The 15,298-nt window shown below is 37.6% G+C and overlaps 1 protein-coding gene across 7 annotated transcripts in view; it reads right to left on the reverse strand.

Annotated features, from left to right (window-relative positions):
• Positions 1-15,298, reverse strand: part of dnm3a (dynamin 3a) — a 203,744-nt gene that overhangs the window by 36,562 nt on the left and 151,884 nt on the right. For 6 of the 7 annotated variants that reach the window (XM_072573547.1, XM_072573548.1, XM_072573545.1 and 3 more), the window contains 2 exons: positions 9,733-9,844; positions 4,909-5,070 (listed from right to left, as the gene is read on the reverse strand). In XM_072573547.1, coding sequence (XP_072429648.1) covers positions 4,909-5,070; positions 9,733-9,844 — 274 coding nt within the window. Of the gene's footprint in view, positions 1-2,414; positions 4,177-4,908; positions 5,071-9,732; positions 9,845-15,298 lie in introns of those variants that run through there. The other variant, XM_072573549.1, reaches the window with a different exon arrangement.

Below are 15,298 nucleotides of genomic sequence, written 5' to 3' on the forward strand. Positions count from 1 at the left end.
TTCACCCTGACAGGAATATATTTTCTCTGGATTCTTGCTATCTCATTTCTGAAGGCTTCCCATTTTCCAGCCGTCCCTTTACCTGCAAACATATGCCTCCGATCAGCTTTTGAAAGTTCTTGCCTAATACCGGCAAAATTGGCCTTTCTCCAATTTAGAACTTCAACTTTTAGATCTGGTCTATCCTTTTCCATCACTATTTTAAAACAAATAAAATTATGGTCGCTGGCCCCAAAGTGCTACCCCACTGACACCTCAGTCACCAGCCCTGCCTTATTTCCCAAGAGTAGGCCAAGTTTTGCACCTTCTCTAGTAGGTACATCCACAAACTGAATCAGAAAATTGTCTTGTACACACTTAAGAAATTCCTCTCCATCTAAACCTTTAACACTATGGCAGACCCAGTCAATGTTTGCAAAGTTAAAATCCCCTACCATAACCACCCTATTATTCTTACAGATAGCTGAGATCTCCTTACAAGTTTGTTTCTCAATTTCCCTCTGACTATTGGGGGGTCTATAATACAATCCCAATAAGGTGATCATCCCTTTCTTATTTCTCAGTTCCAACCAAATAACTTCCCTGGATGTATTTCTGGGAATATCCTCCCTCAGCACAGCTATAATGCTATCCCTTCTCAAAAATGCCACTCCCCCTCCTCTTTTGCCTCCCTTTCTGTCCTTCCTGTAGCATTTGTATCCTGGAACATTCAGCTGCCAGTCCTGCCTATCCCTGAGCCATGTTTCCGTAATTGCTATGATATCCCAGTCCCATGTTCCTAACCATGCCCTGAGTTCATCTGCCTTCCCTGTTAGGCCCCGTGCATTGAAATAAATGCAGTTTAATTTATTAGTCCTACCTTGTCCCTGCCTGCCTTGACTGTTTGACTCACGTCTGTTCTCAGCTGTACCTGTCTCAGATCGATCTCTTTCCTCACTATCTCCCTGGGTCCCCCTCCCCCCCCCCCCCCCCCCCCCCCCCCCCCCCCCACCTTACTAGTTTAAATCCTCCCAAGCAGTTCTAGCAAATTTCCCTACCAGTATATTAGTCCCCTTCCAATTTAGGTGCAATCCATCCTTCTTGTACAGGTCACTTCTACCCCAAAAGAGATTCCAATGATCCAAAAATGTGAATCCTTCTCCCATACACCAGCTCCTCAGCCACGCATTCATCTGCTCTATCCTCCTATTTCTGCCCTCACTAGCTCGTAGCACCAGGAGTAATCCAGATATTACTACTCTTGAGGACCTCCTTTTTAAATTTCTACCTAACTCTCTGTAATCTCCCTTCAGAGTCTCAACCTTTTCCCTTCCAATGTCGTTGGTTCCAATATGGACAATGACCTCCTGCTGGCCCCTCTCCCCCGTGAGAACATTCTGCACCCTCTCTGAGACATCCTTGATCCTGGCACCAGGGAAACAACACACCATTCTGCTTTTTCTCTGCTGGCCACAGAAACGTCTGTCTGTACCTCTGGCTACAGAATCCCCTAACACAACTGATTGCTTAGAAGCCTACGTACCCCTCGTTGCATTAGAGCCAGTCTCAATACCAGAAACTTGGCTGTTTGTGCTACATTCCCCTGAGAATCCATCACCCCCTACATTTTCCAAAACAGCATACCTGTTTGAAATGGGTATATCCACAAAAGACTTCTGCTCTAGTTGCCTACCTCTCTTACCTTTCTTGGAGTTAACCCATCTATATGATTGTATCTGAGACTTTTCCCCCCTTTCTATAACTGCCATCCATCACATACTGTTGCTGTTGCAAATTCCTCATCGCTTCTATTTCTCTCCAACCGATCCACTTGATCTGATAAGATTCGCATCCAACAGCATTTATGGCAGATATAATCTGCAGTAACCCTTAAACTGTCTTTAAACTCCCACATCTGACAAGAAGTACATATCACTGTAAAGGCCATTTTTGCTCCTTCACAATCTACAGACCCAGAAAATAACACTGTCTTATTCCTCTACAAACACTGCCACAGGTTAAATTAATAGCTATGGCTTATATAGCTGATCAAGGGTCCTTCAAGAGCACCTTCCAAACTCGCAAGTTCTACCAACTAGAAGGACAAGGGCAGCAGATGCATGGGAACAGCACCATCTGAAAGTTCACCTCCAAGCCACACACAATGCTCACTGTTGCTGCATCAAAATCTTGGAAGTCCCTCCCTATTCGTACTGTGAGAATAACTAACTTCACCATAGAGTTCAAGGAGGCAGATCACCACCACATTCTCAAGAACAATTATTCACGAGCAATAAATGTTAACCTTGTCAGTGATGCCCACATCCTGTGAATAGATGAAGAATAAATATATGCTTTCTATTCACCTTTATTGGAAATCAAACTCCAAGGTTTACCGAATGTACTTGGATTTGAATCTTTTATTGATAGACCAGATGCAACAATGATTAAGAATATTGCAACTCCAGCTTGCATTCATTGAGGATTCTTTTTTAAAGTAGAAAATCATCTCAAAATCACTGAAGTGAAGAAAATGTAAAAAAAGTTGACATTAAGCTGAAGGTATTAGGGGAGGTAATGAAGAGTTTAGTCAAAGAGGAAAGTTTTGAGCTTCTGAAAAGGGAATAGGAAGGTGCGGAAGTCGAACAGTTTACTTACAGGTTTCAGCAGCTGAAAACAAGACTGTCAATGTTAAAGCTGTCAGAGCTTAGAAACAGGCTGTTTGATCCAATAGGTCACATGGTGCTTACATTCCACATGAACTTTCTCCTGCCATTCTTCAACTAATCCCAACAAAAATATCCTTCTCTTCCTTTCACTTTCAGGTGCTCATTTATCTTCTTCTGAAAATGCACCCACATAATTAATCTCAGAAATCCTTTGCGTTAATAAGATTCACATTGTAACCATCCTTTGGGTAAGAGGTTTCTCCTGCTTTGTATGGAGAATGAAAGTGTAAGAGGCTGAAATCATACTAAGCTTGAGTTTAAGAAGTGTGTAAGAGTTTAAAGGTTTGAGGGATGGACTCAAAAATGAGGACAACAACTTCAATTTGGGGCATTAGGTGAACTTGAGCTGTTAAAAATCAGTGTTAGTGGAACACAGGGAGCACTATTTTGGATAACATGGAACTTGTGGAGGCTGGTCAATAAGAAAATACCCAGTAGATATTGAGTATGGAGGTGTCAAAGGCATTAATGAGGGTTTCAGTGCCAAATCGTAGACGATGACTGATACTACAGAGCCAGAGGCAGGTGGATTTTGTAAATGAGTGGACAAAAGCCCAGCTGCTCAAATCAGAGTCAGATTGGAAGGCATGGTTGAAAATAGACTAGATAAAGAAAATCAAATTGTCACCTTAGCATTAAGATCACAACACACTTTAAATTAGAGGCATTATGGTTTTTGTGCATTCGCAATCACTGTTTTTCATTGACAAATCTTCCTGGAATTGTAAGAACATGCAGGGTCTGGATATCCCATCAGTTGATGATAGCCATAGTCAAATACAGGAACATTAATGAACTAATTTAGAATTTTGACTAGTATCGGAATGTTTGCATTTGTATGAGTCAGCATTGGTGAAGACCTTTTTATGCAGTGAACAATACATCAAGTATATTGGACATACATCAAGTACAAGAAAACACAAAGACACACTAGACAGTTTTAAATTTCTAAACGTTTGAATATGTGATAGGAACACATTGGTCAAAGTTTAACTCTAAGTTGTAATATGTTTGGTATCAAATAGTGAGCTGGCTCTTAAAGCCAATGTCCAAAAATATAGCAAGTTATAGATCATTCCATTCAGTGCAATTTCAATTTAATGATATTTGAATCTATGAAATTATTCAAATATTTTCTGCTCAGTGTGTGCAAAATCATCACTCAGCTTCTACTGATATTCTCATGTACCATTTGTAGCATCTATTGTATGAACTATAGACAAGATCAAGCTGAATCAATGAGTTACACCACATATTTTAAAACTGGATACAGGATTATTTAATTTCAGAAATGAGCCAAATAAATGAAAGTATTTTTCTTATTGTTATATAAACAAAGTTATAAAACTTTGCTGGATCGTCTCTCAGGATACATGTCCAATTTTGATCCCTGCACATAGGGAAGGATTTCAAAGCTGAGAAGATGTGGATAACCCAGTCTAAATTTCTTGGTGAAGAGTAAAGACTCCTAGAGTTAGGAACAAAACAAAAAAGTTCAGGAAACACTCAGCAGATCAGCCATGAATTACTGCTGACACTCCAAATCTTTTCTCAAAAGTTCCTGTTGAAGCTTTATCTACAAATAATAGTGTTTTACCCAATCCATTGCATATAAAGATTCCAGTGAATATTGCATTGAAGGAAGTACATATTTTTTAAAAGTTAGAATGTACTAAGATGGCATCTAACTGTAAATCTCTGACCCATTTTTTTGTTTGGCATCAGCCAGTTGGATTGTAGAGTATATTCTGGTCCTGTAATTTCCCACAAATCAAATCATCAAAAACTGTTAGGTGATTTAATGTTTTTTTTCCAATTAATCAACTGGCTGATGCATGCCAATGTATAGAAACTACCAGCCATCTATCTTTATCCTCAATGATTGAGAGACAACTTATTTCATTGACTGGGCTAATAAAAACAACAGACCTCATGGAAACCTGACGAGAAGCATGTTTTAGATATTGTTAATGATTTGGCATTCTCCCAAGCTAAATAACTCAGCAAGGTATAATACATGTGTTAGCCATTTCTGTAGCAATTTAGGAGGAGAATTTTTTTTATGGTTACAAAGCAAAAGCAACAATTACTATGTATAAGTAAACTTTTAAAAAAGTTAACTTCATTTATAGAATACATTATAAAGCAGTGTCCATGTTCATTTTTGCTTGAATTGTACAACTAGAGAAAAAACACTCACATTATTTATCATAAGGTGCATAATTATCTTTGGCATAAGATCCCGTATGGTCTTGTTAATGATGCACATGTACGACTCCACCAAGCTGCGAATGGTCTCTACTTGTCTTTCCAGTTGAGGGTCGATGGAAAGATTATCTGCTCCTGTCTCCTCATTCTCAGGCTGTGCAGAAAACAGAAATATAGACAGACTGAGGCCAGGTACTACAGTAACGTTGATTTTTTTTTCTCATAAAACCGTTGTGTCAAAAATATTTCTCAATCAAAACCAGTGGCCAACGTGACTTTTAACTGAGGTTCTGGATATCTGAGGTACAACGACACCTGGTATAGATGTGCGAAAGTCAGAATTTGAAAAGTTTCATTGTTCAGTGCTACTAAAGTCCACAGTTTCAAATCACCAAAGGTACTTAGCTGTAAGGTAAGTTGATCAAATTGATATGGCATGTATTACTAAAATAGCATTGTTTAAATGTATTTGTGTTTGTTCAGATTAAGAAATGAGGTTAGGGCTGGTCTATTCTATATCAGAGTCCAACACAAGAACTTTCAGAAAAAGAAAATGTTCAAAAGACTCAACATTTGTGTTAAGTTATAAATCAGACAACACCAGGTTATAGTCCTACAGGTTTTAATTGGAAGCACTACCTTTTGGAGCACTGCTCCTTCATCAGGTGGTTGTGTTTCTATATATTTGTAATTGTTAACAAAGCTATACTATGTGCAGTATAAATTCAATGAATTTTAATTATTTCCTGGCATCAAATATTAAAAAAAACAGAAAATGTTAAGAGTCTTAGTAAGTCAGAAAACATTGACAGAGGGAGAAATAGAGAAATAGAGAAATAGAGAAATGTTAGTGACATCTTATCAGAACTCAGAGATGCTGGAAATTCACAGCTGTACTCAGGTCTATAGCCATGGTAAAGGTTATTGTGGGGGACGGGTGCGAATATTTGTTGGAGTCACGAAAAGACAAAGGTCTATGATAAGGTGGAGGAGGGGTAGGATTTATGAAATGACAGAAAACATGAGAATGCCAAGCAAAAGTGGGTGCCAAATAGAAAATACATCCAGAGAAATGGAAATGGTTACAGTTGAATAGCAGAGGGGAGAGAAGTATGAAAGATCTGGCAAAGACGAGAAAGGCTTTTGTGATCCAGGAATGTGGCACAAGAGAGGAAGGTAAACTATGGACCACCCATCAGCAAAACGCCACCTGATCTATCCTTCGTTCTCAATGATTCTCAGACAGCCAGTTATCAGCACCTGCTATCCAAGGGATCGGCAGTTAAAGTTCTAAGTTGTTAATGTCAAAGATAAGGCTAGTGACGCTTTTAGCAGAAAAATTAGATGCTCTTACTCAAGTTTGCATTGAACCTCAAAGGAATTGTGTGAGAGGCCAGGAATATTGATGCCAGAGTGGCAGTGGAATGGAGACTTCCACTGGCAAACAAATGGTATGCCTGCCATCTAAATCAAGCTGTATTCAAAATTACTCATCGATTTGTCTTTGGTTTGCCCGGAGTAGAAGAGACTGCACCTTCAGCAGTGTATAAACTCTAAGGTGGAAGAAGTGCTCATTTTAAATAGTGAATTTTAATGTTATAATTTTGCTAGTCAAAAAAAAATCCTAAGTGCCACATACCATAGTTCCAAATAGTGAAATTATACCAAACTTGTTCAGCATTTGGTATTTAAACATGTGCAGAAAAAAGATAAAAGATGAAACATTAATTTGAAGCGAGATCATATGCACGCAAACTGTCATCGAGTTCAAGGGAAATTAAAGTGGGATGGAACATGACTTACAAATAAATTTTGACTTCAAATCAGAATGGTGGAAAAGAACTTGACTACGATATGCATTAGAGAAGATATACAAATGAACTTATAAGTGAAGCAAAAATGTGTTAAGTATGCTTGAAATAGGAGGAGTAGGCCATTTGGCAGTTTGAACTATACTCTGCTATTTGATGAGATCATGGCTGATCTGGTTGTAGTCTCTATTTTCCTGTCTACCTCCTGTACAATTTATTTCCTCGGCAGTCTAGAACCTTTCTAACTCATCCTTAAAAATATTCAATGACCCTTCCTCCACTGCTCTCTAGGGGAGAGAATGCCATCAGACTTACAATCTTCAGATAATAAATGCTCTCCTTATCTCTGTCTTAAATGGAAGACCTATTATTATTAAAGTGCTCCTTAGTTCTAGTTACTCCCAAATGGAGTCATTTCAGCAGACACCCTAAACCACCTCTCATTCTTCTAAACTCCAATGGATACACGCCCAAACTATCCGACCATTTTGGACAGATTTTGATACAATTACAGTTCATTCTGCTATAATACACATTTCGTGAATGTGAATTCATTGTAACGTGACTGACGAATTGGGGACACTGCTTCTAAAGCGTGAACTTTTAAAATGTGTGTTGGCTGTAACGCAATTACATTTCCTACACTTTAAGTGCTGCTTCTAAATTGCAATTTTTCTATAATGCAGAGTTGCACATGAACACAACCATCATGTTATTGGACCATACAAACCCTGCTCTTCCTTGCTTTCATGTGCTATTCCACTTGCAATAAGTGACATTATTCCACTTGTATTCTTAATCACTTGCTATACCTGCATGCCTACTTGTTGTGTACCCTGATCCTTCTATGCTGCAATATCCCCCCTTTTCAAGAAAATGTGGACACGTTCATATTTAGCAACATTACAATCCATCTGCCAAATCTCTGCCGATTCACTTCACTTATCAATCACTCTTTGCAGGCTCATGTCATCTCCACAACTACCTAAAAAATATGGATGATTTCCCTGGAAGTACTGTCCAGAGGAAACCTTGCGTGGTGATGTCACACAGCAAACAGAAGCATTCTTACCTCACTATAACAAATTCCAAACACTTTTATTTCACCTTATTTATTGACAATAAACAATTACTTTCAGCCATGTAACCTGTCTCTTTGTGAAACAGTACCAATAACAGTTTAGAGAAATTATGAAAAAATGTATACGTTATAATTAAAAACAGCATAAACAAAGGTATAAGAAGCTGAACTGCAGAGTATTCTTATAAAATGTAACAGCATGTTGAGAAAATGAGCTGCACCTAAACTTTTGAAAACATTACATCATTTTTATTTAACAGAAATATATTTTAATGCTTTGTGTGAAATATAATGAGAAAAGTGCTATAATTGCCCAATTCTAAAAACAACGCTGGCAACATTTTATTTTACATTACATCACGACCTTACACAAGCCATTACTAAGCATGACAAATTAGCTCATGTAAAATGTGAAAACTAGGCCTTAATTATTATGAGCTAAAAAGGCCTTTAAGAATATAAGAGTACTGTAAAATATAAAAAGTTAAGAACAAACACTAAGGGAACACAACTCAAGGTGAAATTCCAGAAACTACATCAAAATTATTCCAACAGAAATATTTAAATTAAACCCACAAAGGTTAAAATCATCAATGTAAGTGGTCAATTATTCAGTATTTACATTTGAGTATAGAAGTCAAACATTTTTTTAAACTGTGCATTAACATTGAAATTCAAACCAGAAGATGAATTATGACTGAACAATTACTTCATAGATTTATCCTTTTCTTAAAAAAACACACAAACTAGTAACTTCTCTCTATGGTAGCTTCTGACAATTGCAAATTTCAACTTTGTGAATAAAAACTGAATGTTGATCTGAATGATTCTTGTCAAATTTTCATAGGTAGCATTTGTTTAGACTATCACTGTTTTCAAGTTGGAATACTGCAGGAACACAACATCATATAATTATTTCCCTGCTTTTATTTACTTATGCAAAACTAATAACAGACCTTACTTCCATCCCATCACCACCACCCATTTTCTTTTCATCTGCCAATTGAGAAAACACTGATTTGCAATGACTAAAAATAACTAGAAAAATATATAATTTGAAAGAAATAAAATCAATGCATGTGACTACAAACCATCATAATTTTACAATACTTATACACCTGGGATAGGATAAGAACATAAGAAATAGGAAGGATAAGCCATTCATGCCAGCTCATCATAGCCTTCGATTCCCTGATATTTCAAAAATCTATCTACCTAATCTATAAACATTTTCAGTGATCTAGCCTCCACAACTCTCTGGTATAAAGAATTCCAGGCATTCACTACTCTCTAAAGAAGAAATTCCTTCACCTTAAACGATTCTCCTCTTATTCTGTAACTTTGTCATCTAGTTCAAGTCTTCCCCACTAGTTAGAATGTTCTCAACATCTATAGGGATAGGACTATAATGCTAAATTGTTAAATGTTCATCATTAATTAGTTTATTTCAAATGCATTTACTGTGACAGAACATATCATTCTTTAAAGATTCCTGTTAAAACAAAAACTAATAGATGACTATAAACAGATGTAAAACACAGGTGGTGTGCTTTCTAGCATTGAAAAGAGGCTTTAGGTAAGAAAACATTAATAAATAACAATGTTAGTAAGTGAGAGAAATTCAGACACTCCTGATGAAAACTAAATTAATTCTCTAAAAATGCAAAGAGAACATTTTTGGCCATAGTTCTTTCTACTTCTGGGTGACAATTAATCAAGTTAAAGTAAATGGTGATAACATCAAGTAAAATAGCTCACTTATTTGGTATTCTCATTTTGTGTTGTGCAGATGCACATTCATACAATGACACAATATATACATATTGGCCAAATTTGTAGACCTTCACTATTCCCTTCTATTTCCATCACTTTGGAACCAAATTCTAAACCAAACTGTATTCATTCTTTGAAAAAAGCAACTCACTATGGATTTCTCTGGATAAACACCAGCACGAAGAAATGATGCCTTCCAACTCTCTACTTCCTCTTGAGAATCACAAGCAAGCTCCAAAACACGATAATCCTTGTAAACATTCCTGGTGAAAGTAAGAACAATGAGAAAATACCATTGAAACTGTATACTACATTTCACTTGAAATAATATAATGCAGGTATATATTCACTTTTTGTCTGTGTTACACAACTAAAGGTCCACATTTTACCACATTACACGGAATGTACAGCATTCAAATAGGTCATATCAAGTAGTTCTTGTATTTATACTCTACGCAAGTCTCCTCCTATTCTAGCTATCATATTCAGCCTTTCAGCATATGCTACTATCCCCCTTTTCTCTGACAATCATCTAGTTTTCTTTTCAAAGCATCTGAGCCTCAACTATCTACTGTGGTAGCAGGTTCCATATTCTAGCTACTCAATTAACGAAGAAATGTCTTTATCTGGTATTAATAGCATAAATTTTGGTTCCTTCCGTAAGTGGAAAGTTTTTCCTCACATCTAGCCTGTCCAACTCATTCACACATTGAAAACTTCTGATCAGGTCACTTCCTAGTCTTCTCTCATCTTAAAGTTACAGTGCTCCAAACTGTTCAGTTTTTCCCAACTAAATATTAATCACACTGGTCTAGGAATAATTGGTCATTTTGGAGTTAAATAGTTTGATTGCAAAACTGAAGCAGAGAAAGTGAAGTTTCAGAAGTTTTGCATTTGACAAAATGAAGGGTATAATAAGCAATTTAGAACAATCTACTGCAATGAAACATTATACAAACAGTAACTGCCATAATCAACTGTAATTTTGATTGAGATTATATTAATACAATGCTGAACTTGATGATTTCATGAAATAATTTATTTTCCAAGATAACGGTAACTAAAACAAAGGCCCATTTTGAAATAAGTCCATATAATGCTTAAGAGGTTATAAAAATAAATTGTGTGAAGACAAAGCTGGTTAGTGAAGCAATTCTTCATGATACACAACTGAAGACACGAATAAAGTTTGTTTAATAGACAATTCATGAATTAGTTAGAAGAGTCTTACTCAGATGAATTAATTGCAGTCAAGTGGAGAGGATACGAAGTAGAGTGAACATCTCTGTTACACAAAGTAAACCTAATGTAATGATATTTGCACAACTCTTCCTTTCAGCTTTTGCAGCCTACCCAATGCTTTATTTTTTTTATTCAGAATTCTTCCATCTCAATGAGGAACTTCAGACGAATCCACAGCCACCAACTTGCTCTGAAAACTCTGCCCACAGTTTGATAGCTGCAACAAATTCTACCACAGCCAAAAACAAGTCAGTATTCAACAACACCTGAAGTCAAATAACCTGTAGTACAAGTCTGCCAATTCTTTTGAGAACCATGGTCTTTTTGGGGTAATACATTATTTTGTAAAGGTGGTGTAATTAGGAACAATGATAGAATTGTAAATATTCAGAACATCTTTAAAAAGGGCTTCATACTTTAAGTTTAGCATTAGCATCTCAGTGGTCTCTGCTGTATATTTTGTTTCTACCGTGAGGTGCAGAGTTGCACAGAGTTTATCATAATTGTGCAAAGATGATTAAGCAATAAAGGTGATATGTATTTAGCATATCACACAACAGTTTACATCCAAAAATGACTCCATCATAAAATGTTATTTCTGGAAATAATTTTCATATTTCATGATTTATCTCCACAGACTTAAGTGAAAAGGAGGTTTTAACATCTACTTTTCATTGATTTGAGAGCGCGCTGTGGCCAACATTTCACCCAATAAGCAGACCATCAGTAAATTTCAGTGTTCAGCTACAAGCTAATATAGGTGCATTTCCCATTACTAAAAGTATTTTTTTTATAGTTTATAAAGTACATGACTTTTATCAATTAACAATAATCTTTCAATTATAAATTATTCAGGTTTTTACAGACTTTGGTTTGTTCGACTGCTGATGGAATAATCCATGCTTTGATCACCTTGAAATTTGGCTATTTCAATGCTTTCCTGGTTGGTTGCCCATGATCTTCAATCCAGAAACATCAGCTCATCCAAAATTCTCCAGTCCATACCCTAAATTGTACCACATATCCTTCATAGAACATTGCTGCACTTACTGACCCAACAATGCTGTGGATTTCCCGTTGCCATCTTTGACTACAGATCTCTCCATTGTGTTACCTCTAATTTTGACTTCCTCTCATCTTCTCTAGCCCTACAACCCTCCAAGAATTTAGTTCTGGTTCTTGCTTATTCCTAATTCTAAATGCTCCACCTTTGGCAACAGTGAATTCAGCTGCCTAAACCCTAAGCGCTAGACTTCCCTCCTGAAAACACTTCACCTTTCTCTTCAGCTTGAAGATCTTCCTCAAAAGTTTACTCTTTGGTTTATGGTAATACTTCCTTTCCTGTGTTTCTGTGAAATGCAACGGGATACTGTAATATGTCAAAGGCATGATATAAATGGCTGGACATATAGAGATCCCCTGATCTTACTGATTAGTTTAAAAAAAAGTAAGTGTTTTATATTGGAGTACATAAAAAAATTACAAGCATTGTGGCTATCCCCTATTGAAAGCCCATTCTAATGCTATGCTTGTAAATAAGAAAAGGTCCCTGGGTAGCATATGCTCAGTCTTTTTATTAAACAATTCTCCAGCTCCCTTCCTTAGCTGTCGCACTCACTACTTCCCACTCTCAACTCTTTTGCTCACTGTTACCTCCTACCTTATTCTCCCACTTGCTGATTTCCACTTCTGACTATCCAGCGGAAGGAGTAAGCAGGAGAGTTAGGGGAAAGATGAGGAAAGTTGAGTGGGGGCGGTGGGGGCGGTGGGGGGGGGGGGGTGCGGGGAGATCAAGGGAACGAAGTGGCGAACAGCAAGACCTGCAGAGTCAGTGAATGGGAGGGTTGGCAGAAGTACACAGTGAATGGGAAATGGCAAACAGGAGCTAAGTAGAAAAAACAAAGAATATTACAGCACAGGAACAGGCCCTTCGGTCCACCAAGGCTGCACCGACATGTGATGCCATTCTAAACTAAAAACCTTTTGCCTCTTTGCTGTCTCTATCCCTCTAGTCCCTGCCTATTCATGTATCTGTCAAGATTCTTCTTAAGTATGCCTCTCACGTCTCCTTTTATCTTATACCTATGTTCCCTGGTATCTGATATTTCTGCAAAAGAAAACCCAAAAGAACTGCGGATAATGGAAATCACAGAAAAATAACAACAGAAATTGCTGGGAAAACATAACAGGTCTGGCAGCACCTGTGATTTTGAGTTCAGTGACTCTTCTTCAGAACTGATGGGAGCTAGAAAAGGATTGGTATGTATCCAGAAGTTTTGGTGGTGGTGGAGGGGTAGTAAATGATAGATGGATATAGAGCCCAATGGGAGATAAAAATAGCTGGACAAAGGAGTGGGTAAAGGTCAGCCTGAGGGAATGGATAGCTGCTAATGTACATTTCTACCCTGGGGAAAAGACTCTACCTATCACTTTTACCCATGCCTCTCATAATTCTGTAAACTTCTATCATCCTTTAAAGTTCAAGTGAAAGCAAATCAAATTTGCCCAATCTCTCCTCATGGATAATACCCTCCAAACCAGCAACATCCTGGTACACCTTTTCTTAACCCTCTTCAAGGCCTGTACATCCTTCTTATAGAATTGTACACAATATTCCAAATGTGGCCTAATTAAAGTTCTATATAGCTGCAATATGACTTGCCAATTTTTATACACTATGCCGCAACCAAAGAAGACAAACATGCCACATGCCTTCTTAACCAACTGTGGATCTGTACACTTCGATCCTTCTGTATATTGATGCTAACTAAGGGTTCTGCCACTTACTGTATCCTTCTCTCCTGCATTAGATCTTCCAAAATGCATCACTTTGCATTTGTTCGGATTAAACTCCATGTGTCATTTCTCTACCCAAGTCTCCAGCCAATCTATATCTTGTTGTATCCTCTGACAATCCTCCTCACTATATGCAGCAATCCCAATCTTTGTGTCATCCACAAACTTATTAATCAGGCCACCTACATTCTCCTCCAAATCATTGATATATATTATTAATAACAGGTGTCCCAGCACTGATCCCTGTGGAACACCACTGCTCACAAATCTCCAGTCAGAAAAACACCCATTCACCACTACTCTGTCTTTTATGACTAAGCCAGTTCTTACCAGCTCACCATGGATCCTATGTGAGTTCATCTTTCGCATCAGTCTGCCATGATGGACCTTGTCAAAGACCTTAGCAAAGTCAATATAGATAACATCTACTGCTTTGCCCTCAATCAGCTTTGTCACTTCCTCAAAATATCCAATGAAGTTTGTGAAACATGACCACCCCCATATAAAGCCATTCTGCCTATTAAGTCCATTATTTTCCTAAATGTGAGTAAATCCTATCCCTGAGTATTTTTTCCAATAATCTCCTGACCACTGACATAAGACTCAATAATCTGTAATTTCCCAGATTATCCCTGATGCTCTTCTTAAACAAATGAACAATATTGACTATTCTCCAGTCCTCTGGTACCTCTCCTGTGACTGAAGACAATACAATGATTTCATGCAAGGCTCCAGCAATTTCATCAGCTGCCTCCTGTAACATAGATAACGTAAGATAGATCCCATCAGGTTCTGGGGATTTGTCTACCTTAATGCTTTTCTAAACACCCAACACCACCTCTGTTTTTATACTGACATGCCCTAGAATATCAACATATTCCTCCCGAGACTCACATCATGTCTTCCTCCTTTATGAATACCGATGCAAAATGTGTGTTAAGGGCCTCACCCACTTCCTGCAGCTCCATGCATAAATTCTCCCCTTAGTCCTGGAGTGGACCTACTCTTTCTGTCTTGCTCCTTATATATGCATAAAACATCTTGGGATTTTCCTTAATCCTTTTTGCCAAAAACATTTCATAGCCCCTTCTTGCCCTCCGAGTTCCATGCATGCATTTTCTTACTGCTTTCTTTGAAATCTTTGAAGGTTTATCTATCTTCAGCTTCCACATCTTACATGTGCTTCCTGAATCTTTTTGACGAAGCTCTCAATTTCTCTTGTTATCCAAGGTTCCCAAATCTTGCCACATTTATCCTTATTTTCACAGGAACATGCTGGTCTTGAACTCTAATCAACGGGCCTTTAAAAGGTTCCCACATGCCAGACGTGGATTTACCCTCAAACAGCTGCGCTCAACTTACATTCTCCTGTTCCTACCTAATATTGTGGCAGTTGGTCTTCCCCAACTTAGTATTTTCACCCAAGGACTATTACCCTAATCCATAAGTAATTGAAAACTTACAGAATCATGGTCACTGTTCTCAAAATACTTTCCCAAGAGTTACTCCAGTCCTCTGGCACCTCTTCTGATTTAGTAAGAGGTTTCAAGTCAATCAATTATTTTTTGATGGAAAAATTGCATCAGGAATGCAATCTTATGATATGTTTTCGTATGGAAGAGTGCATTTCATTTGGCATGTTTTTGATCAGCGAGACATTTGTAGGAATACATTCAGAA

The sequence above is a fragment of the Chiloscyllium punctatum genome, chromosome 7, assembly GCF_047496795.1.
Source record: "Chiloscyllium punctatum isolate Juve2018m chromosome 7, sChiPun1.3, whole genome shotgun sequence".
Classification (NCBI taxonomy): Eukaryota; Metazoa; Chordata; class Chondrichthyes; order Orectolobiformes; family Hemiscylliidae; genus Chiloscyllium; species Chiloscyllium punctatum.